The 24223-nt window shown below is 53.3% G+C and overlaps 2 protein-coding genes across 2 annotated transcripts in view; both read left to right on the top strand.

The window, feature by feature from the left end:
• Positions 1–6512: 6512 nt before the first annotated feature.
• On the top strand, positions 6513–12490 carry AMBP (alpha-1-microglobulin/bikunin precursor; the record flags this gene model as incomplete). The annotated part of the gene is made up of 10 exons (XM_082009154.1): positions 6513–6623; positions 7296–7438; positions 7717–7793; positions 8317–8430; positions 8923–9024; positions 9513–9550; positions 10482–10560; positions 10651–10818; positions 11004–11180; positions 12459–12490. 10 exons carry the CDS (start codon positions 6513–6515, stop codon positions 12488–12490), a joined length of 1041 nt encoding a protein of 346 aa, XP_081865280.1.
• Positions 12491–14022: 1532 nt separating this feature from the next.
• The window catches only part of RABL6 (RAB, member RAS oncogene family like 6), a gene marked incomplete at its 5' end in the record, with an annotated part of 55186 nt that continues 44985 nt past the window's right edge, over positions 14023–24223 (top strand). Inside the window, 2 exons of the mRNA XM_082008986.1 lie at positions 14023–14152; positions 21295–21429. Coding sequence (XP_081865112.1) covers positions 14023–14152; positions 21295–21429 — 265 coding nt within the window. The remainder of the gene's footprint in view (positions 14153–21294; positions 21430–24223) is intronic.

Genomic DNA, 24223 nt, shown 5'->3' with positions numbered 1-24223 from the left:
CATCCCTCTGCACCCATGCAGCCAGCCCAGGGGTGTCTCGGAGGGCACATGTGTGGCCTCGGGGCTCTATCCCGGCAGCCCTCTTCCTCTGCCATCCACCCCACTCGCTGACCCATGTACCCAGACGTGAGGAGCACCAGCCTTGAGCCACAGGCCACCGGTCAAGCAGCCCAGCAGGTCTGCACCAGCAGGTCCACGGCTGCCGTCCGGCTCTGATGGGTGGTGGGTGTGAGGGGGCACCCTGGGAGCAGGACGTGAGTGCCTGGGCCACAGACGGAGCCAGTCCCAGCCTCTTTCCACCAGGAGCAATCCAGGAGGTTTCTCTTCCCATCCTCCCCCAGGCCTTCTGTGAGCCTGGGGGGGTTTATGCCTGTCAGCCCCCAGGTTTGGGTTGCACTTCCCTCCCCAGTCCAGCCTTTGCTCCCTTTGCCGAACGCCCAACTTTTGCTCCTGAAGCGCGTCAGAGATGCGCTGGCCACGCTGACGCTCCTGCCTGCTCTCGTTCTGCAGCTTGTACTGAGCCCACGAGGCTCCCGAGCGCTCTGTGACCCGTGGGACGCAAGGCAGCAGCCCCTGAGGTTTCTGCGACACCGCGGCCTGTGCCCCTTGCGAGCGCCCACCTCACCCACCCTGTACCACCACCCCCGCTGCCCTCCTGGCTGGCGTGGGGCTTCGCAAGCCCAGTGCGCGGAGGTGCGGGCAGCACCCGGCGTACCAGCCAGCCTCCGCAGCAGGGGAGATGCCTGCTGAGCACGGCCCACGTCTCCAGCAGGGCTCCTGACCAGCCCCACAAGTGCTGTGGCGTGTTCACCCTCCATACGAGGCCCAGCGACGCCCCTCTGCCGTGGCGGGGGTGAGGGACCAGGAAAGCTCAGGGTAGGAGCGGAGCCCCCAAGCTAAGGAGCACCCAGCGGGCAGGGAGGAGGAGGAGGTGAAGAAGAAGAGGAGAGGCAGGCTTGTGGAGCACAGAAAGGAAACCTGCTGCAGAGCATGAGCATCCGATGCTGCTCCCCGGCAGAGGGGCTGTGGGACTCGCTACCCCCCGAAACCCAGCCCATCTGCCTGCAGCCTCAACTCCCTTCCTGGCAGATGTTATTTTAAAGCCGTAACTGCAGCTATTTTAAAACCGTAACTTGACCAGCCCTGATCGAATGCAAACAGAGACCTTCCCCGGGCCACAGCCTGGGCAGACTCGGATGGGAGCGTAACCACAGCCGGGGAGGGGCAAAAAGGCGTTTTGGGAGACAAACCAGGCCCTGGGTGCCCAGAGCGTTTGGAGAAGGACACGAGCAGAAGCGAGGGCTGCTGAGCCCTGACACTGCCAGACGGCTGCCCCGGGAGCAGGGGCAGAACGGCAAATGCTTTCACATGAGTGCTGGGGGGAAACGGAAAGTTTGGCAGCACGCGGCGGCACCGTGCACCAGGGCAAAGAGCCCTGGGGGAAGGAGGGCATCCACCGAGGTACCGGCTTCGTAGGAGTGACAGAGGAGGGGTATGGTTAGGGGGGAGATTGTACAGAATGAAACAGTGTAGGAAAAAGCGCGCAAAGAAATCTTTGCTTAAAATCCCAGGCTCTAATAATAAAAATGTAACATTCAGATCGCACACGACGAGAACAGTAAGTCATCTGGAAATACTGAGACTAGAGAATGTGCAAACTCAGACGGCGGAGGTGGGAGATCACTTCCCCCCTTACAGACCAGCTTTGTCAAGACGAGATGTAGAGATACAGTTTGGGGGTGCAGTAAATGAAGCCTCTTGGAGCAATGAGATCTATAACCCACAAAGAAAGATGCTGTTCTGGGCTGGACCTTGAGTGCTTGGGACGGGGTTGAAGAGGTACGGGGGGAACTGCTCCATACTAAAAATCACAGCACTGCTAGGTTTAACAATGCAGTGGGACAGAGAGGGCCAGGTATATCCCGTAACAAGTTCAGGAAAGGGAAATGTAGCAATGGGGCACACTATCCCAAACCCCAAGATCCTAAACATAGCCTGGAGGATGTTAAATGGGGCATGGGAAGCTTGAGTAAAATGTGTGCAACAATTCAAAAAGAAAATCAAGTGGTCCAACAATCCCCTTCCTGGCTTGACAGGAGAGTTAAGTGGAGGTGCTATGGAAAACACCGACGTTTCAGAAAGAGAAAGCTTGTCTAGGAGAGAATGGTAAAGCCCACAAAACGTGGCAGGTCTGCTGGAAACAGGAGACAAAAAAGCTAAAAATGGATATGCAGAGCACCCTGAAAAAGGTGCTACAGTTGGTCGAAGAACATGCCCTTAAGCCATCAAAGGCAGAAAGCCAACTAGGAGTTGAGGGAATGCCCGGGGTGTAATGGGACCTTCAGGATGACGAGGCTCCATGAAGCAGCTCAGTGTTTTCCGCTGCAGGCCAGCGGTGGTGGGAAGATCCCCAAGCCTGGCACACATGCTGCAGCAGGTTGTTCAGAGGAGCCGGACCAATTTGAAGTAAATATAGAGGAAGCCCCAGACTGATGGGATGAGCTGGCCATCAGCGTGTCCCCAGGACAGATGGTGTTTGCTCACATCTGGGAAGAGCTTATACGTGAGACTGCAGAGGTGCTGGCTGCAGTGTGGCGTCTCCTCTTATAAGCAGGGAAGTGGACTGGTGGACGGTGAAACTTTCAGCTGTGGAAATGCGGTACTGGGCACTAAAAAATGGAGATACTTGTTGCTGTAGCACCAGGGAGACAGAAAAGCCTGTATGGAAGGGTGGGACTGCTGAGCATGTGGCTGAACACAGAGCTGGGGAGAAGCTGGCAGGGTTCCTGCAAGGAGGGACCCTGTCTCAGATACGGAGGACCCAGAGGACATCGTCTGTCTGGACTGTCAGAAAGCTTCTGATGAGGCACCACACCAAAGGTTATTAAATAAACAAACTTGCTGTGGGAGCAGAAGAAAGGCTCTTCCATGAACTGAAAGGTGTTTGAAGAATCAGAATCAACGTGTAGGGCTCTTCGGGGTGGAGGACAGTCAGCAAATGAGGTCCCCCAGAGAGCAATCCTGGGACTGGTTTTATATTTGACATCTTCATCCAACACCAGGAGAAGGGAGTGAACAGGTAAATCTTCAAGTTGACAGATGACATGGTATCACAGAGGAGGATTTTCAAGGACCTCAAAAACCAAGGGGCAAAGAGGTAGCAGGTGAGCTTTAGTGTAGAGAAATGAAGGTGATGCTTCAAGGGAGAAGCGGTTAGAGTGGGACATCAGCATGGAGCTTGGGACAGGAGGTTGAACTCAGGAGGAAAGCTGGGAGCCATCACTGACCTAATGATTTCAGAGAACTGTTAATACAGCAGCCAAAAAAATCATCAAAATGTTGTGTTATGAAGAAGGGTGTTGGGAGCAAGATGGAAAACATTCTGTAGAAACTAGAAAACCTTGGTGAGCCCTCATCTTGTGTTCTGTGTGCTTGAGTTTTGGTTTTCACAGCTCAAGAAGGAGACTGAGGAGTTTACTTTCTCTGGACCTGCTCTGTAATAACCAAGGAGATGAAACGCCTGTCATATGAGAGGAGACTGGAAAAGTTGAGACTCTCCTGTTGGAAAGGGGAAGGTCAAGGATATGATTGAGGTGGTGAAGGTGGTGGCTAGGCATGAAACCACTGCTGTCCATGGAGTAAGGAACGCTAGCAGATGGTGGGTTTAAAAGAGAGAAAAGATAAGACTTCTTTCTGTAGTGGGTTTTGAATGTCTAGAGCTTGCTGCTGCAGGGGAAAAAGGAGCCAGGCAACACTGTCTGGTTCAGAAAGGGACCGGACAAGCCCATGGACAACAGGTTCACAAAGGGACCCTGAAAGGACTGGGCAGAAATGTCTTCTCTAACCCGTAACACAGCTGGTGGGGAGTAGGAGAGGAGGTCCCTGTAAATAAATAGCAACTCCTTTTTCCACTGTTGGACACTGAGTCCTGGTGGCTGTCACCTCTGCCAGGGTCTTCCTGATGCGCCACCAGCCACCAGGAGGGCACGGGGCCCTGGGGCACTGCTCATGGTGCCTGCTCCCAGCTTCTGCTATGCCTCTTGCCCCCTTGCCCACCCTGCCATGCCCCGCAGCGCTGCCCACCCCTGCGGGGGCTGCTGCGGGCTGGGGCCTCTCAGTGCTGGTGGGCACAGGGGAATTTGGTCTGCGGGAATTTTCTGGTGTTTTCTCCCTGCATTTGGTTTCTGTCCAAACTGGTCTGAAACAAAAGCATTTTCGAAACTTCCTGCAAACTGGCAGCTGCTCACGCCCCGCAGCTCCCGCAGGACTGCTGCCGCCCCGTCTCCCTGCCAGAGCAACCCGCAGGCACATCCTTCCCCAAGCACCCAGAGCCGCCTGCCCTGGCTGCCGCTGCCCGAGGCTGCCACACGCATGGGACCCCAGCAGCCACCCTCCCCAGAGAGCCATGCCCTGCAGAGGCTCCATCGCAGCCCTGCGCTCCGGCCTCATGGGGGGTTTCTCCATCCCCGTGCCTGCGAAAGCAGCCGTTCAGTGACCCCGGCACGAACACAGCCACAGCCTCGAGTGTGGTTTTTTTGAGGTGATGGGGTCCTGCACCACTTCCCTGGCCTTTCTCAGCACAGGCAACATGCAGGAGTTGAGTTTTGCAGCCAGCAGAGCTGCTCCCCAGCTTTCCCGGTGAGGATGGTGCCCTTGGGCCCATGGTCACAGCCACACACTGTGTTCGTGTGTACAGAAGAGGAGAGGACCAGGGCTGGGTGTGCTGCAGCTTCCCCAAACATTGTCCTCTGGAAGGGAACAGCTCCACCTGCAGCAGATGGAGAGAAGAGGGAGAGGGAGAGGGGGAGGGGCAGGGGGAGGGGGAGGGGGAGGGAGAGGAGAGGAGCAGCAGCCGCAGGAAGGATGACTGATGCCAAGGTCACACATCCTCCTCCCTCCCCTGCCAGGTCCCAGCATGGGGCACGTGTGCTCCCAGTAAAGCAGACTGGTCCCCAGAGAGGCTATTGAGGAGCATGTCCTGTGGTGTTCACACCCGGGTCCGTCGCTGTTCGGGCGCATTTGCCCCACGGGCCGGTTCCGTGCAGGAGTGCCACGGGAAGGCCTGTTCCCCGCACGGGCAGCCGCTCCTGCCTCCCCGGCCGCTGCCGGCCGCCTGCCAGCTGCCCCGGGACAGCACCGGGCTCCGGCCCCGCCGCAGGCAGCCGACGGCGATTCCTGCTTTGCGGCCGGTCCCCGCCGCCCGCGCTGCCCGGGGAGCTGCTCCGGCCCTGCCGCGGGGGGACGCGCTGCCCCGGGGGCACAGCGGGGTCCCCCCGCCCGCCGGGGGCTGCGGCGCGGCCGGGAGCGGGTCATTCCTTACCGCCGGCTGCCCCCTAGCGCTGGAGGGGCCGGGGGCAGCGGGGACCCCGCGCCGGGGAGGGCCCAGGCCAGCCCCGGCTTCCCGCAGCCCCAGCTCGGGGCGCTGGACCCCAGGTGGGCTCCTCCAGAGAGAGAGAAGCACAGGGCGGGTCAGTGAGGTGGGCTCATTAAAGGGGTCTCTGCCCCACGTCCAGATTTCCCCCGTGCTCCCGAGGGCACTCCGGATGTGCACAGAGACATGCGTGACGAGATGCTCAGCCTTGTCCCCCGGAACCACTGCCTCCCCGGGCAGCCCGCCGTGGCCGGGCAGCGCATCTGTGGGTCCCATGCAAAGGGCCCATTGGTGGCCGGCAATGGAGAGGAAGGATAAAAGTCCGGCTGGCTCCCATCAGCGTGCCTCTGGCTCTGGCCCTTCTCTGTAAATATTGGGCTGGGGGCCAACACAGAGAGGGGCTCCTGCCCTTTGCTCTGTTTGCCATTTCCCTCGGGATGTTTGGTTTCAGTTAATCATCCTGCAAAGGCAAACAGTGGTGGGCAGGGACAGTGTGCCCCACGCCTCCCACGCCTGCCAGGCCCGGACACCCTCAGCCGTGGGGTGGGTGACACGTAGCCAGCTCTCGGGCATTGGCCACCAGCTTGGGACCCCCGGGGAAGGGGGTCCAGAAGGGGAGCAGGCAGCACGGGCTCTGCTCCCTACAGACAGTGGTCAGGATTAGGCAGCCTGGGGCGAGCACCGGGGACCCCTCGGTCCTCTCATCTCTGCAGGGTTGGGCTGGGCGCAACATCAGGGCTCTTAGCAGGACGCCAGGGCAGGAATATGAACCCCAAGGTAGAATAAAGGAGACAGGCAGGTCCTGGCCCCACATCTGGGCCAAGCAGTGGTGTAGGAAAAGGCGAGTGTGAGGAGCTCAGCCTGATGCGGCAGGAGGGTGCTTGTCCCCGTTTCTGCACCCCACGTCAGCTCTCTGCAAATCCCCACCACTGCCGAGGGCAGCGGTAAGCCCCGGGGCCGCATGTCCAGGGCCGTGTGGGGCCATCAGCTGCCCCACGCCCCTCCGGCAGGCCCCCCCAGCTGGGCTGGCCAGCCTTGCTGGCTGCGGTCTGAAGGTCACATTGCTGCGCAGTGGGGACAGCGCAGAGTCCGGGATCCTGTGGGTGCCCTGGGGCTCAGCAGCATTCCGAAGCCACCAGCCATGATGTTTTGGGGTCTCCTATCCTTCCTCTTCTTCGCCATGGCCAGCGGGACCCCCGTTGGGAACCAGGATGAGGATATCCAAGTGCAGGAGAATTTTGAGCCTGAGCGGGTAACAGTGGCTTGTGGTCCCTTAATTCTGGGGGCAGAAGGGATGGGGGAAAGCTTTTATTTCATTGTCCTCCAGAAAGAAGGGCGGTATTACCTATGCCCATGTCAGGTTGCACAGGACAGGCGTTGGCAGCGTGGCCCTCCTGGGTGCTGGTCAGGGGGTGCCAGCCTGCCAGCACCAGCCTTTGGGATGGACTCACCCCAGCAAGCACCCAGGCAGGGCGGCTGGAGCCCGAGCAGCTGGGGCAGATGAATCCTGTGAGACGTCTGTTGATCTGTCCAGACTAAGAGGTGTGGGCAGGGCCCGCAGGGAGCCCCGGTGTGCAGGATTCGTGCGGGACGCAGGCTGCCCGGGAGATCTGCAGCCAGCCCCGTCCCCTGCCAGGCTCTGCACAGCCCCGCATGTGGCCTGGGTCTGGGCTCTCCTGGGACACACGGGGGGATGCCAGCCTGATGCCTCCAGCCCTGCCTGGTGGTCAGGGCACCCAGGAAAATCCTGCTCAGTGCTGATTTGCTTCCCAAATCCCGTGGCAGTTCTGGCCCAAGCACCCTGGACCATCGCCCCCCAGTTGTTCTCTTGGCCATGAATATTTTGGCTCTGCAGAAAGGCAGGAGATCTCCCGTCTCGGTGGAGAGGGCTTGTGGCAGAGACGTTTCTTTCTTCTCCCTGCAGATGTACGGGAAATGGTACGACATTGCTGTCGGCACAACCTGCAAATGGATGAAGAACTACAAGGAGAAGTTCAGCATGGGCACACTGGTGCTGGGCCCCGGCCCCAGTGCCGACCAGATCAGCACTGCCAGCACCAGGCTGCGGTATGGGGCACTGACGTGGGTGCCTGAGCATCCCCCAAAGCCACCCCACCCAGGGTTGCTGCATCTCCCAGGGGCTGGGACCAGACGTGGGGTTTGCTTGCTCTGGCTGGTGTCGGAGCTCTGAGGAGGGGCTGGGCTGGGCTCAGATACACAATGCCTTGGGTAGGGGGATTTTGGGGATCCTGTGCCATGGCCTTGGTGCCCCAGACATGATTTTCATGCAATAACCAGCAAATATGATCACTCTGAGCAGCTGGTTGTTTTCCTCCTCCCTCCAGGCAAGGTGACTGCATGCACATCTCAGGAGAGTACCAGAAAACCAGCACCCCCGGCAAATACACCTACTATAACCCCAGTAAGTTGGGCTCACCACCAACCTGCTCAGCCCCGAGAGCTGCGGCGTGGCTGGGTGATGGGAACCAGTGCCGGGCACAGCTGGAGGCTGGGAAAGGGGCTCAGGAGAGCAGGGTTCAGCAGCCACTCCGCAGTGTGCATCACTTCCAGCTTAAGTATGAGAGAAGCTGAGGGAAAGGGGCTGATTCAACACTGTCCCTGCATAGGCATGGCACTATGAGATGTTCCAGCAGATCCCTCCCATCCCCAGGGTCACAGGATGGGGTAGGCTCCCACCAGACACGTTTCAGGAGCGTTGGTGGTATCTCAGTTGTCTGCAACCCTTGGTTTCCAACCCCTTCAACTAAGAAGAGGCTGGTGAGCCTAAAGGGATTTGGGGTGGTATCAGAGTCTGCTTCCCAAAAACCAGCTATTTTATTGAATTAGCTGCCTGATTTCAGCCCCCAACTCTGGGGCTGTCTTACACTGCCCCATTTCTCCCTGAGGGGCAGGAATGATGTCCCCTTGTGTCTCTGTCTTACCAGAATGGGACGTGTCTATCCAGTCCTACGTGCTCCGCACCAACTACGAAGAATACGCTGTCATTCTGATGAAGAAGAAAAGTAGTTTTGGCCCAAGCACCACCCTGAAGCTGTATGGTACATCTGGTTATAGCACCTGGGGGCAAGCAGGCTCTGGGGTTGACCAATGCTGCTCAGAAACACCGCCCAAGGGTCCCTTGGCCTTGAGGGACCTGACCATGGCTTTGGAAGTGGTGCCTTGGACCAGCTCATCTGTGGCACTGCAGAGGTTGAGTCTTACGAATCAAGTCTTATAAGTCTCATCTTAAAGCCACATCACACAACAAACATCCAAACCAGCCTGTTGTTTGTGATGAAGGTGGCAATATCTGCTTGGAGGAGACCCAGGCCCTGAAGTGGCAGGAGATGCTGTCTTTTATGATTGAGAGATATTAAAACACTTTGTCCAAGGCTGGTCAAGAAAAATTAAGGAGAGGTTGGGTAGGACCATGAAGCTGGTACTGGGCCTGCCTGCACCTGCCTGAGCTCTGTGGGTTGGTGGGTGGTTGGGGGGTTGCATGAAGTCCCCCTTCCACTCTAACCCTGCTCACAGTCTGTTCCCTTGCCCAGGGAGGAGCCCGGAGCTGCGGGAGGACCTTGTTGAGGCTTTCCAGCAGCTGGCTCTGGAGATGGGCATCCCTGCAGACTCCATCTTCATCCTGGCCAACAGAGGTAACCCGCCACATGGCACGCACGTCTCCCACTGCCTGTCCCCCTGTTATGGGTTATGTGCAGTGCACTGGGGCTGCTCCTTCTTGGTGTGCAAGGCTGGGGAGAAGGGGGGATGGCCCGTGGGGTCCTTGCTTTGCTGTCAGGTCAATGCACCCCACAACGCTCTGTTGGGACAAGGGCACAGGACACCCAGAGACACTCATGACGGCTCCCCATGGCTGGGTGCTCCCAGGACCTGAGGAGCAACTTGGTCAGCCCAGGGGCCAGAAAGTGCTAGCATGATACAGGTGGTGTGGGGATTGTAGGGTGATGCTCCTGCAACTGGGAGGTGGAAAGCAGCAAGAGTGGAATAACGCTGGGGTGAAACTGGGAGGGCATCCCCCTCCCTGGGGTCCTGTGTGTGCATGGTGCAGGACCATGGTGAGATGAGTTTGTCAGGGCACCACTCCCCTCACGCTGCTGATCTTCTCTCTTGTCATCTGGGCCAGGTGAATGCGTCCCCCAGGAGACTGCAACTGCACCCCAGGTGAGTGGTCTAGCTGGGACCTCCTGAGATGGATCAAGGCTGGGGACATCCCCTCCAAGCCAAAGCCTACCTGGTGTCTGGGGACGAGGCTCCATGAGCAGGACATGTTGTCTGGGCAGTTGCCCCACTGACTTCCCTGGGAGATGCTCTTTCATCTCCACTGATGGGCTTTGCCTGCAAGGATGGGGGCACAGACAGGCACAGGCTGAAGGGTGAGAGGGTCCTAGGGGCCAGGTGGGCAGCAGGGCTCATTTCCAAGTGGAAGGCAATGGTCCTTTCCTACTCGGATTTTTCACAGGGTGAAAGTTGTCACATGTGGAGCCTGGTATCTCCTTGCTCCTTGCCTGGCTGTGGATGTCCCAGCCAGGCTGAGGACTTTCCCTCCAGGGATGGGGAGGCAGCTCAAGGTCCCACTGATCCTTTGGCAACAGTCACCCAGCACCTCCCAATCTCGCAGGGTTGAGTTTAGAAGGATTTTCAAGAGGGAATGGGACTTTCATTGGAGAAACGAGAAACAGCTCAGTTGACTTGAGAGTGGTAACACATCTGGAGGACACACCACCCTGCATCAGTGAGAGGAGAGACCTGTCCCCAGCCCAGCACAGGGCATGACTGGGGCACTTTGGCTGTCTTTATCCAAAATACATGATCCTGGCACCCACCCGGGATGAGCACAGGGCCAGGAAGACTTTGAGGTGTGGAGAGATTACAGCCTGTTGACCCAAGATGACTGGATGATGTGCTGGGAGCACTGAGGAGGGTCGGAGCCTGGATGGGCTGCAGCACCCAGCAGAGCTGCCCCCGACAGAGCCCATCCTGGGGGCAGCAGGGGCCTGGGGGGAGCTCAGTGCCCCAGCGGGGAGCGATGGGGCAGGCAGCAGGTCCCATGGGCAGGGGCTGATGGCAGCTCTGCGCTTCCTTCCCTGTGCAGAGGGCACGGAGAGCAGTCCTGCCCCCCGAAGAGGGCTCGGCTGCGGGACCCCTGCCCCCTTACATCGGCAATAAGGAAGGTACGTCCCAGGGGAGGGGGGCTGCTTCGGGCATCCCCCTGTCCTGCATCCCCATTTCCCTGTAAAAACCCGTGCTGTGCTCGTCTGCAGACTCATGCCGGCTGAGCCGGGACCCCGGGCCCTGCAGCGGGATGCTCTCCCGCTTCTTCTACAACTCCTCCTCCATGGCCTGCGAGACCTTCCTCTATGGCGGCTGTCTGGGCAATGGCAACAACTTCTACACAGAGAAGGACTGCCTGCAGGCGTGCCGGACGGAGGGTGAGTGGGGTGACCAGGAGACATCCCGGCAAGGCACCCCGCGGATGGCGAGCATGGGAGGTGCCTTTGGGGAGGCGTCAGAGGGGATCTGAGAGTGGCCTTGAACACTACGGGTCTGGCATTAATGTGGGAGGTATGGGAGCCACTGGACCCCCTGCCCTCAGAGCAGCACCCTGTCCCTACAGCTGCCTGCAGGCTGCCCATCATCCAGGGTCCCTGCCAGAAGCTGGTGACGCGCTGGGCCTTCGATGCCGCTCAGGGCAAGTGCATCACATTCAGCTACGGAGGCTGCAAGGGCAACGGGAACCAGTTCTACTCAGAGAAGGAGTGCAAGGAGTACTGTGGGGCTCCTCCGCTGGAAGGTACCCCCATTCTGCCCGCACCTTGCCCACACCACACCGTGCTGTGCCGGGGGAGCCAGGGCAGCAGCCTGCACCATCCCCTGTCCTGCTCTGGGCTGGGTCTGAGTGTGCTGGGTCTGCCTGGGGTTGGGACGGGACGTTCCAGGATCTGGGATGGGTCTTGTGAAGGTCTGTCCTGGATCTGATGTGTTCAGGATGGGTCTGTCCTAGGTCTGGGATAAGTCTGTCCTGGGTCTGTCCTGGGTCTGGGATGGCTTTGGGATGGGGCTGTCCTGGATCTGGATGAATGCAGGATAGGTCTATCCTGGGTCTGGGATAAGCCTGGGATGGGGCTGTCCTGGGTCTGGGATAAGTCTGGGATGGGGCTGTCCTGGATCTGGATGAATGCAGGATAGGTCTATCCTGGGTCTGGGATAAGCCTGGGATGGGGCTGTCCTGGGTCTGGGATAAGTCTGGGATGGGTCTGGGATGGGTTATGTGCTGTGCCTGGGATGGGTCTGTCCTGGGTCGGGGACTCTGACAGACCAAGGAATATGGTCATTAATCTACAGACAGTATCGCACAGCAGGGTACATATAGGCTGCAGATGTGCTGAGGCCAGGACTGAACTTCAGAACCCCTCTTGATAAAAGGGGGCACAGCCCCGAGCAGGCTGGGGTGCCGTGGGGAGCAGTGGAGGTGATAGCCTCCGGGCAGGGGATGCCAGTGAGGGAAGAGTGGCTGACAGATTTGGGGGCTGTAGGGACCCTGACACCATATAAGGACCAAACGGGGGTCCCTGCTGGGGGTGTACCCTCTGTGTGACACCTGCCAGACCCTCCAGCTCTAGTCAGTGCAGGGGTTCCATATTGAACCTCCTTGGGAAACACACTCAGCCCTCAGGACAGATGGACAAGCAAGTTTTCAGGAGCATGGCAGGGGAAATCTCTCCATACAGAGGGGCGAGCTCAGGGGTCTTCAAGCCAGCCTTGGGCAAGCCTGCTCCCAGTGGGGTAGGAGCTGGGGGCTCGCTGTACCCCCACGGATGGGAGATGGGGCTGGAGTAACACATCTGAGGGCAGAGCCCATCTTTTATTATCCCATCACCAATATAATGTGCATTAATGCCACCATGGCAGGTGGTGGGACAGCATGGGGGTGCGCGGAGAGTCTGAACCGCTTTCCCCCCACACTGACAGCAGGGACGAAGTGGGAAGCATCAGCCCTTACCATCTGTCCATAGGGCAAGGAGGGGGTCTGTGGGTCTGTCCATCACCCTGTGTGTCTCTCCGCTTGCAGAGGACGAGGAGTTTGTGCATCTGTCAAACTGATGCGGGCGGAGGACGAGCTGCCAGCACCAGGCACCGGGGCCTGGCAGGAGGGTGCTGGCAGCTGCCAGCGCAGCACAGGAGATGCCTTCAGCAGTAAATGTCTCTAATGTGACCACCGAGCCCAGTGTCCATCCTCGAGTTGGTGGGGAGCAGGGTGGGGGGTCCAGGAGGGGCAGGGGATGCTGTGGGGTCCTCACTGGCCTCCCCGATGCAGTGTACCCACACTTTGCAGGGCTGCTGGCTGCTCCCCACTGAGTCTCTGTCCCTTCCTCAGCCTGCTGCCCTCTGCCCACACGGTGCTGGGGTGGCCATCGGGGGCACCGAGGGGCTCAGGGCATCCTGCTGAGTGGGGTTCAGCCCCCTGTTTCCCAGGGGCTGGTGGTGGGCAGCTGGGAAGGATGCCTGCTGCTCCCTAAAGGTGAATAATGGCTGCTGCATCGAGGTCATACTGGGAAGGGCACGGCGGGACTGGGGGGCCCAGTCACGGGCCAGGGTAGGGATCACAGGGAGGGATGGCAGACACAGGCGGGTAACATGGGTTTACAGCAAGGGATCGTGGGGTGTCAGAGGGGACCCTGAAGGGTCACAGGAGGGGACTGTGGGGTTTAGGGGTCATAGGCGTCTATGGTGGGTCACAGCAGGGAATTATGGATGTTACAGTGGGTCACAGAGGGATTACTGGGGGTCACAGGGTGTGATTACAGGGGTTATGGGGATTACAGGGGGGCTATGAGGGTCCCAGGAGAGGATTAGGGGCACGGGGCTGTAGGGGCCCAGGAGGGGATTACAAAGGTTATGGGGTTCATGGGTGAGCTATGGGGGTCCCAGGAGGGCTAGGAAGCTCACGGGAGGGGACTGCAGGGGTCTTGGGAGAGTCTTGGGGGGCTATGGGGGTGCCGGGAGGGGATGACGGGGGTTATGGGGGTCACATGAGCGGACTGCCGGGGTCTTGGAAGGGCTACAAGGGGCCGTGGGGAGTCCTGAAGGCCGGGCCCACCGCGGGCCCCGGCCCCGCGCAGGCCCCGCCGCCGGCCGCGCTCCGCGCCCTCCTGGCCCCTGCCGGCCGCCGTAGCCGGCGCTGCGTGCGCCCCGTCCCCCGGCGGCGAGGCGGAAGAGGCAAGATGGCGGCGGCGGCGGGAGCCCCGTGCCGCCTCCGTTCCCCGCGCCCGGCCCCGAGCGGCGGCGCCCGGCGGGGCTGAGCCGCCGCACCGGCCTCACCGCCCCCTTCCCACCGCGTCTCCCCCAGCCCCGGGCCATGCCCGGTTAGCGCCTCCCCCCCCGGCACACGGCGGGGCCCCGGCTGAGCCCCCTCCCCGCCGCGGCGGGCCGAGCCGGGCCGAGCCCGCACACCTCCGCCCTGCCGAGCCCGGGAGGCCCCTCAATGGCCGGACCAGCCCAGCCCCAGCCCTGATTTACCCGCGCCCCCCCGAGCCGTGCCCTCCCCTATGCTCCCCCCGGGGCCGCCCTGCCCCTGAGCCCCGCAGCAGCAGCCCTTTTCCTGGAGGCGGAGGCGCAGGTGTGGGACCAGGAAGATGTTCTCAGCCCTGAAGAAGCTGGTGGGCTCGGACCAGACTCCGGTCAGAGACAAGAATATCCCTGCGGGGCTGCAGTCCATGAACCAGGCTCTGCAGAGGAGGTTTGCCAAGGGAGTCCAGTATAACAGTGAGTCGGAGCCCAGCTTCGGGAGGGTCTGTCGGGGGGCGCTGCCAGTCCCGGGCGGGAGGTAAGCCGCATCGGTCCGTCCCATCTGACGCCCCACAGCGTGCCCAGGGACCCCAGTGGGACGCCGAAATGCATACGCTTTCTTTGTGCGTGGCGGTGCTTTTGCCAGTATTCGCCCAAAGTCAAGTCTGCAATTAAACGTTAGAGCTCGCGGAAGCGTGGGAGGAGTAAGGGATGGGAAACTTTTATCTTTCTGTGCGGGAGTCGGGAACCTGTAGTGCAGCAGTGTCCCCAGTCAGCAGAACGGCTGCCTGCTTTCCGCTGACTGTGGCACAAGAGAGTTCTCTGTAAATCAATTTTTGTCAGTTAAAGCATCAAGAGAGTAACTCCCCTGAGTGTGTGGGTGACCTTCCCTGCAGCCCAGGATAATGGTATTTATAATTAAGCTCTAGTGATTATATGATAAGGGTCTATTGAAAAGCTCTGCCCTGCCAGGCTTTAATAAAAGGTGAGTGATGTATGCCTTTATGTGCCCTTGGTACATAATTTCATTCTGACTATCTTTTCTGCAACTGATACGTTTGCTCTTTTCTCGGGGAACGTTTTCAGAAATTTTCCTTTCAGTGTTGGGGCTTAGGGTTGTGTTTTTCCTTTGAAACTCAGTAAGGGTTATTTCTAAAATAATTCAGGAGGGCAGTGCAAGCATGTGAAATACATCCCAAAGTAACAGTTGTGAGCCAGGGACAGTAGGTAGTTCATCCTTGCTGAACATAGAGACGTTACCAGAGAGCGCTGTGAGTATCAGCTCGTCTGGTGGATCCGGGCAGGCAGTGAAGTCAGATTGCAGAAGGCCGACAGATTGGCAGTTGGGAAGGAGACTGATTTGTAAATGTGGCACTGAATAATTTCTGTAAAGGCACATGTGTTGGAGGAATAGAGTTTATGTTGGATCTTAATCTGAAACAGAACATGGAGAGGTTAGCACTTTGGTGTTTGGGGCTTTTTTTTTTTTTTTGCTTTGTTTAGTATTACCACTATTGACCGTGCTTCTGGACTGATATGTTTTGAAGGTCTCTGCTTTACTAGGGGAGAGCATTTGGTGCCTTTATCTGTTAGATATGCCAGTAATGCTTAATTTAGAAAATTAGTGTCTTAGGAAGCAGTCATGAATGTGAACAGCAGCACAGTATTATTGTTAAGGGACTTGATTTCCAGTGAAAGACAGAGGGTGAGGATGAAACTATTGTGCCTTGGAACACAGCACTGCATCATTAAACACGCACCTGGAGACCTGCTAGTTAAAGGCCATTGATCTGTGCAGTGGCCTCGTGCAGCCCGCAGACCAGAACACATCCACATGCTTCACTGGTACATGTTTGAGATCAGGTAGCCGATACCAACTTGTGAATTAGGTAAGAGAAAGGTGTTCACTTTTCAGATGGTGAACGTTTGTGCTGCGGACAGTACAGATCAGCTGCATCCTGTTGGCACAGCAGGTGACAGGGACGACTCTTACGTGTTGACTAACTGCATTGTCAACGAACCTGTGTGGATGTGTATCTGCTTGCCATTAATACAGCAAGGCAAAAAATGCCAGCAGCTGAGCTACCAACTGTAGCTTTGCTGTTTTTTTTCTCACATTACCGAAAGCTGCAGGACAGCTTTTTGATTTCTGCCCTGTTTTATCAGGATTTGTGTTCTAGTTACTGCTTTCATATCTGGAATAAAACTGCAGCTTTCTGTGACTGCCTTAAGGGAAGCTTTCCAATCTCCATAGTAACTCTTCCAGGATTGCTGTTATATAATATTTATAAGAGGTACAGGCAGGCTTACGAAAGGGCTTCAAAGTACCCTACATAGCCATGGCAGTGGATAGATGGGGTAGGTTCCAGCACGGTGAGGTTACGGTGTCAGTTGAAGGGGAGCTGTGAAGGAATGTCACTGCAAGGGCCATTGCTCAGGGAGGGCAGAACTGCAAATCCTATGCATTGCCAATGCTCCTTTCTTAGCAAATACATGACATGCAGCAGAGGAGTGCAAAAACGTGTTTTCTAGCCACCATTAATACACACAAATCTTTAAAACTCCTCTGTTCCCCTGGAGTTGCCTGAACCTAAACCAAAGGGTGCTGTGATGACTGCTTTTCCAGAAATGTTTCCTTGCTTTCATAGACTATTACTGGTCATGAACTGAAACCTGTTTCCTTCCCAGAAGTATATTTAGTGCACTGAGAATGCCTTGAGTTGCTTGCTGATAAAATGGACAGCAAATGGCCGGGACATGGGCCTTATCACCTGCCTCTTGGTGCCTCTCTGTGGGGCTCAGAACGGGCCATGCTGTGCCAACCTTTGTGGCTGTCAAGTACGTTTTGTAACCAGACAGCCCTGCCCTTTGAGATGATACTGAAGATGGTGTGGTGTTTTAATGGCACTGAGAAGCACTGGGAAGTATGCACCTCTAAGCTGAACCAAAATTATTTGTTGTGACAGTCTCTCTCCCACTCAGTTAAGTTTTCAAAAGGAAGAGTGTTGCAGGGTGGGGAGGTAGGTAGGTTTAGATTTCTAATGAAATTATGAGAGCAAAGGCCAGTACTAGCTCTTGGCTGCAGTCACTTCCTCTGCATGGGACATCCTATTTCAAAACAAAAGCATTTTCATACTGCATTCCCAACACACACTCCTTGTTTGTTCTCTTTATCATCTGCTCAGAGCTCTTCTGGTTTATGTACCGTGGTCCAAATAACACCAGTGTTCGCCAAGCACTATGGAAGGTAAAGAGATGAAAATTATATGGGTCTGTACTGTGTTTGTAATGGCTTGGATGTTTATGAGAGATCACGATTTCCCAGTATGTGAAACCAATCTTTGTAAAAACTTATGTTTGGGGCTTTTTTCCTGCTTGGGATAGCTTGAACTTGGATCAGGTCTGCTGCATCACCATTTGGATAGCTGTGCTGGCCCAGGGAGGGTAGTGCAGGCCAGAGCGAGCAAGCTGATTTGGAGGGAGCGCGAGGTGGATCTCATGCCTTTGGCAGCGGTGCTTGTTTGAACAAATTACAAGACAAACTTACAGAAGGAAGTACCAGCACCAGGTTACTCAAACGTGAAAGTTTATGTAAGGCATTGGTGGGCAAACAAGGGTGAAATGAATGGTTCTGGCTGGGTTAGGTTGGCAAGAAGATTTTCTGGTAGTTATCTCTGGATGATCAGTGTCAGGAGCAAAAGATGTGGAAGTGCTAAAGGTTGAGATCCAATTGTCCTGTTGCCCAGAACATAGAATGCCTTTTGCTCTGGGCTTTCTGGTTAACACTGCATCCAGTGTGCACACCACCCAACAAACCCCACTGCGGTGTCTGCCTGGGGCACAGGCTGCTCTCCTGGTGAGCTGCAGGCCTGCCCTGAACAGTTGCCAGTGATGAAATACCAAAGTCAGTAGCTCCAAGAATTCCTCCTGTCCCTCCCCTTATTACTTTTCTGCCTAAAATGTGCTTTAAAAGACAAAACTTAATTAATACCGTGTATCCCTGTGGTAATCATTATAGTTCTTACTTCTTTTATGTTGTTTTAGAGTAGTAGTTCCCAGACTGTTATTGTAGTTTTAAGTATTTTCATTCAGCACTACTCCCAAAAGAAAGGCTTCCCCTCTTCCTGCTGCTTTCCACCTTCTCATGTTTTCTGCTACTGCTGATGCAGGTGTTTGCACAACACGTGGCAAACCTGCTTTGGCTGCTGTCTGGCCCATTCCCCCCCGGTGTCTGCAGGTCAGGTGTGCTTCTTTTGGCAGCAGAACCAGCTTAAAGCATCTGAATTGCAGCCTTGTAGTCACAGTCCCAAAGACCTTAATGAGGGCAAGGCTATGACCCTCCGTATGGGGATTATTAGCAGAGAAGTTCAGGGATCTTTGCTGTGGGTCTGATGTCCTTAGTTGCTGCAGTGTCCTGGAGGAATATGGGCAGAGCTGATTTCTAGTTCAGAGTTGTTCTGAGACCTGGTTTACAGGCCTGTGTCTTTGCTGCTCTGCTTCCATTTCCTCATCTAAAGAATGGAAATCCCTCTATTTTTCCTGATGCAGTGGCAATATGAATAAAGTGATTTGTTTAGCTTTTTCCTCACATCTTGATCTATTGCCCATCCCTACCCTTCTTCCCACAGATAATTCTCCTGTCTTTGCTACAGACCTGTGGCTGTTTGCAGTAAGTACTGATCTAACTTAAAATAAGGCAGCAATTGTTAATGTCCTGTAGGTAACAGTACTAACCTCACACGTAACTACTGGTCCTCTTCCCACATTCAGACACAGCCCAGGCCTGTGGTGTACCTGCCTGGCTGTGCCCTGAAGCTTACTCAGCTCTTCTGTCTTGCAGATGCCTGTCACTGAGTACACCTGCCCCAGCCAAAGTCCCAAATACAGATTTTGTTTTCCTAAAAATTATTTACATCACCTGCCGCCTTCCTGTTCTGTTTTTAAAGACTTTTTCTTTCTTCAGGAAAAAAGTCAGTGAAAACTCATGCACTATGTAGGAGGAAAGAGATCCTAACACAGAGAGTGCTGAAGCTGGAAAGGGCCCTTGGACCTGTTCAACCTGAGCATGTGGTGCCACAAGCACCCCACGTTGATCTAAATGTGAGCTGCTCAGGGGTGGGGGTGATGTCCTTGCCACTCCAGCTGTGCCTCCCGTGTGCTGCTCCTGCTGCTCACACAGCTGGGCACTCGAGCTGGAGAAGAAAACTGAAAATGAATAATTTAGGGTTAGTTTTCAGCCAGTTCAGTTTCCTTGATCCAACTCAATGTGTAGCTGCATAAATAATGCTGTTGGCACTAGGAAAGTGCCAGGGGAGGTAAGATTGCCCCTGCTGCGGAGAGCTCACAGTCAAGTCATCTGGGGGTGATCCTGAAAGTGATCACCTTGAGAGCAGCCTTAAGGAAAGTTCTATTTGTCCTTCGGAACTCACTGTTTTGGTACCTCATGCTCACTTCATGGGGGAATATGAATTTTAAAATGGCTCTCTAAGGTAGGCAGTGAGAGCATCGAGAAAAGCTTGGATTTTAAAGGGGACAAATGGAATCTCATTCTGCCTATGCCATGGACTTGCTGTATTAATTCAGAAAAATCAAAGGAATCCTCCATTGATTGTTTCACCATCTGTAAGTAGGAAACAGAATCGCACACAGGGCAACAGGAAATGCAGGAAGTGGGTTGTTGTCTCTGCAGAGATGCTCTGGGACCTGTAAGTGCAGTCAGCCTATAAATACTATGTTAATTTTTGCCTTTATTATCCTTTTGCTATTTTAATAAGTAACTTTTTAAAAGAATATACAGCAATATTTCTCACTGTACAACAACAAAAGCACAGTGGAACTGCAGCACAAAATTTCACCAGACAGAACTCCTCCACAGACTTTGTGTATGTTTTACCTTAAAGTTTACCTCTTCAACTTTTCTCTGGAATGCCTGCAGTAACTCCTGACTTGCAACAGAAGGCAGCCTTTAGTCTCAGATTTCCTTGCCCAAATGATGATGCACAGCCTAATGCTAATCACCTGAATCTGCCATTAAATGCCTCTGAGTGACCCATTTTCTAGGGGATAACAACTCCTATTCAAAATGAAAGCATAAAAATTCTGTTCAAGACAAGCTTACGTTTCCCAATGGTCTTGTGGTTGCCACTTGAAACAAGGATGGTATTTAAAAAAAAAATCCTGTAATGTAACGGAAAATTTAGAAAATAACACATACTGTTTTCAGAAAGAACAAGGCAACATTCGGGTTGACTCTGGAAAGTTCATGATATTAATTGCTACAGAAGTTACTTTGTTGGGTTGTGTATGGTTTTTGATATTTTGGATGCTTCCTTGGGAGGGTTTGAATGAGTTTCTCCATTGACTGACTGCTCTTGCTGTGGGTGCAAGCACGTGTGCTCAAGCACAGGCACGTGGTGGTGGGTGAGCTGAGTAGCCCAGCAGCTGGGTGTGAGGCCGGTCGGTGAAGTGGAGCTGTTGTGCCTTTACAGAGACTGCAGTTTCTGAGAATGCCTTTGCCAGGTGCCATCAGTACACCCACACCCAAAACCAGCTAAGGGCTGGCTCCTGTGGTAGAGACTGTCCCTCTAATGCACGGAGGACCCCTCTAATGCACAGAGGACCCACAGAGATTCAGTTTCTCTTGGTTTTATTTCACTGATATTTAAGTGAGTTTATGTCCCCAAAAGGGCATGCTTGCTTTGGTTCAGTTTAGCTTGTTGCTAATGCATGTAAGATAGACTGATTTGATTTAATTTGGATCAAACTGTAGCCATTAACAGGGGCAGTTAGGTGAATTTATCAGGGGCAATTGAAGAGAGATGCCTGTGAACTTTAACTGCCTTGCCCCTTGTCCCTGCCAAGGATTGCCCCCTCACCTGAGACTATCTGGGCTGTGAGCTGCAGCAGCTGAAGAGCAATATGCAGTCTTGTTCTGCTTCCCCTGGAAAAGGGGATGCTCCCCCAGTGCAAGAAAGTTGGGGACAAGTGAGAGCAATGACAGCTTAACTCTGCGATGATTTTCACCGCTCAGCTCTCCAACACCATCCCGGAAGAACGGCTGCACCAGGGCCAGGGTTCAGAGTCGCACCCGTGTGAGATGTAGGGAGCAGCACCTCTGAACGCAGGAGCCTGTCTCATCAGCTCAGCTGAGAACGGGTCCATGAGCTTGCAGTGACTTGGGGCAATTGCGTCTAGGAAGTGAGTATTTTCTCAAGGAATGAGAAGTGTTTACGGAGAAATGGGAATGATAGAGGAGATAGTTGAAGGAGAAACCTGGCATAAAAGGCTAGCAAAGGGATAGGGTATGGCAGAGTGGAGTAAGGGCTAGGTAGAGGTAGAGAAGGCAGGAGGATGGAAAGAGCAGAGACTTTGGCTGAAGTTGTGCGGATTCTGAATATTCAAAATTTTGATGTTGATTCTTTCTGCTGAGCGAGTGTGAGTAGCTGAATAAACACTAATTTTAATGGCTGAGGCTCATGTTTTTTAACAAACCCCATCATGCCTGTGTAATACGGGAGAACTAATTACATCTGAATAATGCTTGCAAAAAGTTAACGTGCTTTTCACAGCATGCTTTGATTGGTTTTTAACCAACTTTTTCTGCTTGCTCTTTTCCCCAGTGAAAATTGTCATCCGAGGGGACAGGAACACTGGGAAAACCACACTCTGGCACCGACTGCAGGGAAAGAAATTTATTGAGGAATATATTCCAACTCAGGAGATCCAAGTCACCAGCATCCACTGGAATTATAAAAGTAAGGTGGAAGAGGGTGGAGGGAGTGACAGTCATGGGACAATGCCTTGGGGGTACAAATTCCACTGCAGCCTCGTTTGCTTCTTTCTTCTGTGTCTTCGTGGGAGATAAAATGGTCTCTGATCATTCTTGTTATTTTAATTTATTATTCATAGTTTCTTAGTCATGTTTTTAATAACTTTACTCAGAAACTATATGTTACAAGTGCTAAAGGATAGGTCTTTTGAAGCCGCAATTCAAGGAAAGCATTTAATAGGTGATCCAAAATATTTGAAATATTTGTCATACACTTGACTTGTTAATGAAAACAGATTTATCATGGAAATCTGTCTCTGAGGCTAACCGTGCTTTTGGTGTTACTGTGTTGCGTAGAAGTGAATAGCATGGTCCAAATGAGTTCTTTGCCGATTAAAGACTATCCTGTAATTGGTGACGGTGAGGTTTTAAAAATGAATATTGTACTAATAACTAGGCTGAATTACTGAAGCACAGAAGTATCTTATCGGTAGCTTTTTTTAAGTGCTTGTTTGAGTCTGAGAGATGAAGTATGAAATTTTTTTATTTTCCTCCTCTGCTTTTATTTTCCTCATCTGTCTATGAAAGCCCTGGATCTCACCTGGAGAAGACACTGCAGGCATTGAAATCGCATAAGGCTGTGATTCAACAGTGCATTAAGTCCAGCTTTCAGGTTCCTGATCAAAAATGCCACACCTTTGTGGGGTGAACTACTGATTCAGTATGAACTTGCTTTGAGAGACTGATTTTGCTTTAAAAAAAGAAGTCGGCAGTTAGTTTGCCATTGTCAGACATTGTCCATATGCACCACTCTAACCTTTTGTTGAATCAGGTACCCTCTGTCTCCTCAAAGCTGGGAGAAAACTCAGTGAGGTTTGGGTAAACACCAAATTGGGTGCTTCGTCTAATTCACCAATCAGATTTGTATTGCTGGATGATACCATGATGCTCAAGTGTCGTGATAATGGTCATGGAGCCACAGGGTGGGTTCACCAGTGGTCTGCCTTGGGGCAGTGCTCTCTCAATCTCTGTTGGCTTAATAGGCTTCAGTGCAAGGAGAGCGAGCACTGCTGTTGTATGTCCACAGGGAGCTGCTGACCAGAGTTGTGGACACTCTCCTGCCCTTACGAAGACAGGCTTCCACATGAGTCAGCTCTCTCATGACAGAGATTGAAAAGGCTTATAAGGATGCATGGTTGTGATTTGTGTTGGACGTGGGTGAGAAACAGGTCATCTTTGCTCAGTGTGAGTAGCGGGTTTTTTTCTCATTCAGGATCTGATGTTGAGCTAAACCTGATGTCACAGATTTTCAGATTCTTTCACAGGGACTGTCCATGTGACCGTGATGCAAAGGTGTACCTGTTAGCTTCTACATTTCTTCATAAAGTGTCTTTATTTTGGGTACCATCTTCCTGATGTTCTGCCTATCAACTGGCCCAAGGCATTGACAGATCTGCAGTGTACATGCAGCGGTGTTCCCCACCTGCAGCAAAACCTCTGGCGTGTTGTATGTTAGCTGTGGCATCCTTCCCCCACACTCCTCTTCCTCCCTCTCAGAATATCAGCACATCGGTTATTGATGTGTGAACATAGAGCATCCAAGTTGTTTAGGTGATGGAAATCAAAGCTGAATGCTTCAGCCTAAACAGACTTAGATCAGAGTGAGAAATGAAATACCTCTTTTTTAGATCTCCAAGTCTAAAGAGTGTGCTTAATGTTAATTGTGGTTTTCTGCAATATCATAGGTAAAAACTTCAGAGTTCAGTTTCCTCTCTAATCGGCGTAAGTAATACAAGTGCTGCTTGTAAACACAGCCTGGGAGTCTGGCATTTGATTTCGAAGAGGCTTATTCATACCATATACAATTGTTCTTGTATACATGAGCAGGTATACAAAATACATGTATACAGGTTTTTGTATACATACAAAAAGGTGTTTGGAGAAAGATCCTATCATCTTGTGTGTTTCTGCATATTTTAAGGGACTGTATGTTCTTTTACTGAGCCGAGGCTTAGGCACTGGCTTTGTCAATGTGGATGCAATCCTGGGCTAGAAAACAGCTACACATGAAGCTGGCTTTTGCTGTATGTTGGTAACCGCAGGTGTATTTGTGATTTCTAGTGCTTAATTCTAACATCTACGTGATATGTTTCTGTGGAGCTTGCTAGTTAGAGTGTTGATAGCAACATGTACATATGGTGATGGACTTTTCTCAAGGTGAAGTGTTGCCGAGCTAGTCTAAATATCTGGAAGGCTATACATGAAATTGTGCCTTTCATTTGTGTTTCTTTTACATTGTAAAACACTGTATTATTTTCTTAGTAATAATTTCCAGCAGCATAGGAAATTCTTCATTGACGCTCTTAAAACCTGTTTTAAAAAATAATGCCTTTTTTAAAAAACCTTTTAAGGTATGTTTCCCGCTATGAAAACTTTCCATCCAAGCTGGGTAATGTGGGCACTCTGAGAAATTGGCTCAGATCTGATTACTGCCCTGTTGGCTTAAGTTAATCTGTAGAGGAAAATTAAAGTTTGTTTTTCCTGTGATCGTGCTCTCAAACTACCTTGAATAAGCATTATGAGGTAGTTAGTTGGCAGCAAATATTTATGGATGTTAATTAAATCGCTGTCAAATATTGAAGGATTCTTACATTGCCAGGTATTAGAAGATTTACATTTTAGATGTACAACGTACCACCTTGTCATATCTTCAGAAATTTTATACTGGAGGAATTAATAAAGGTGGAGGAATTAGTGTTATTTCTTCCTATTCTGAATGA

The sequence above is a fragment of the Phaethon aethereus genome (assembly GCF_964289735.1).
Source record: "Phaethon aethereus genome assembly, chromosome: 20".
NCBI lineage: Eukaryota > Metazoa > Chordata > Aves > Phaethontiformes > Phaethontidae > Phaethon > Phaethon aethereus.
The sequence above is the reverse complement of the archived record's forward strand: the minus strand, read 5'-3'. Positions and strand labels throughout refer to the sequence as shown.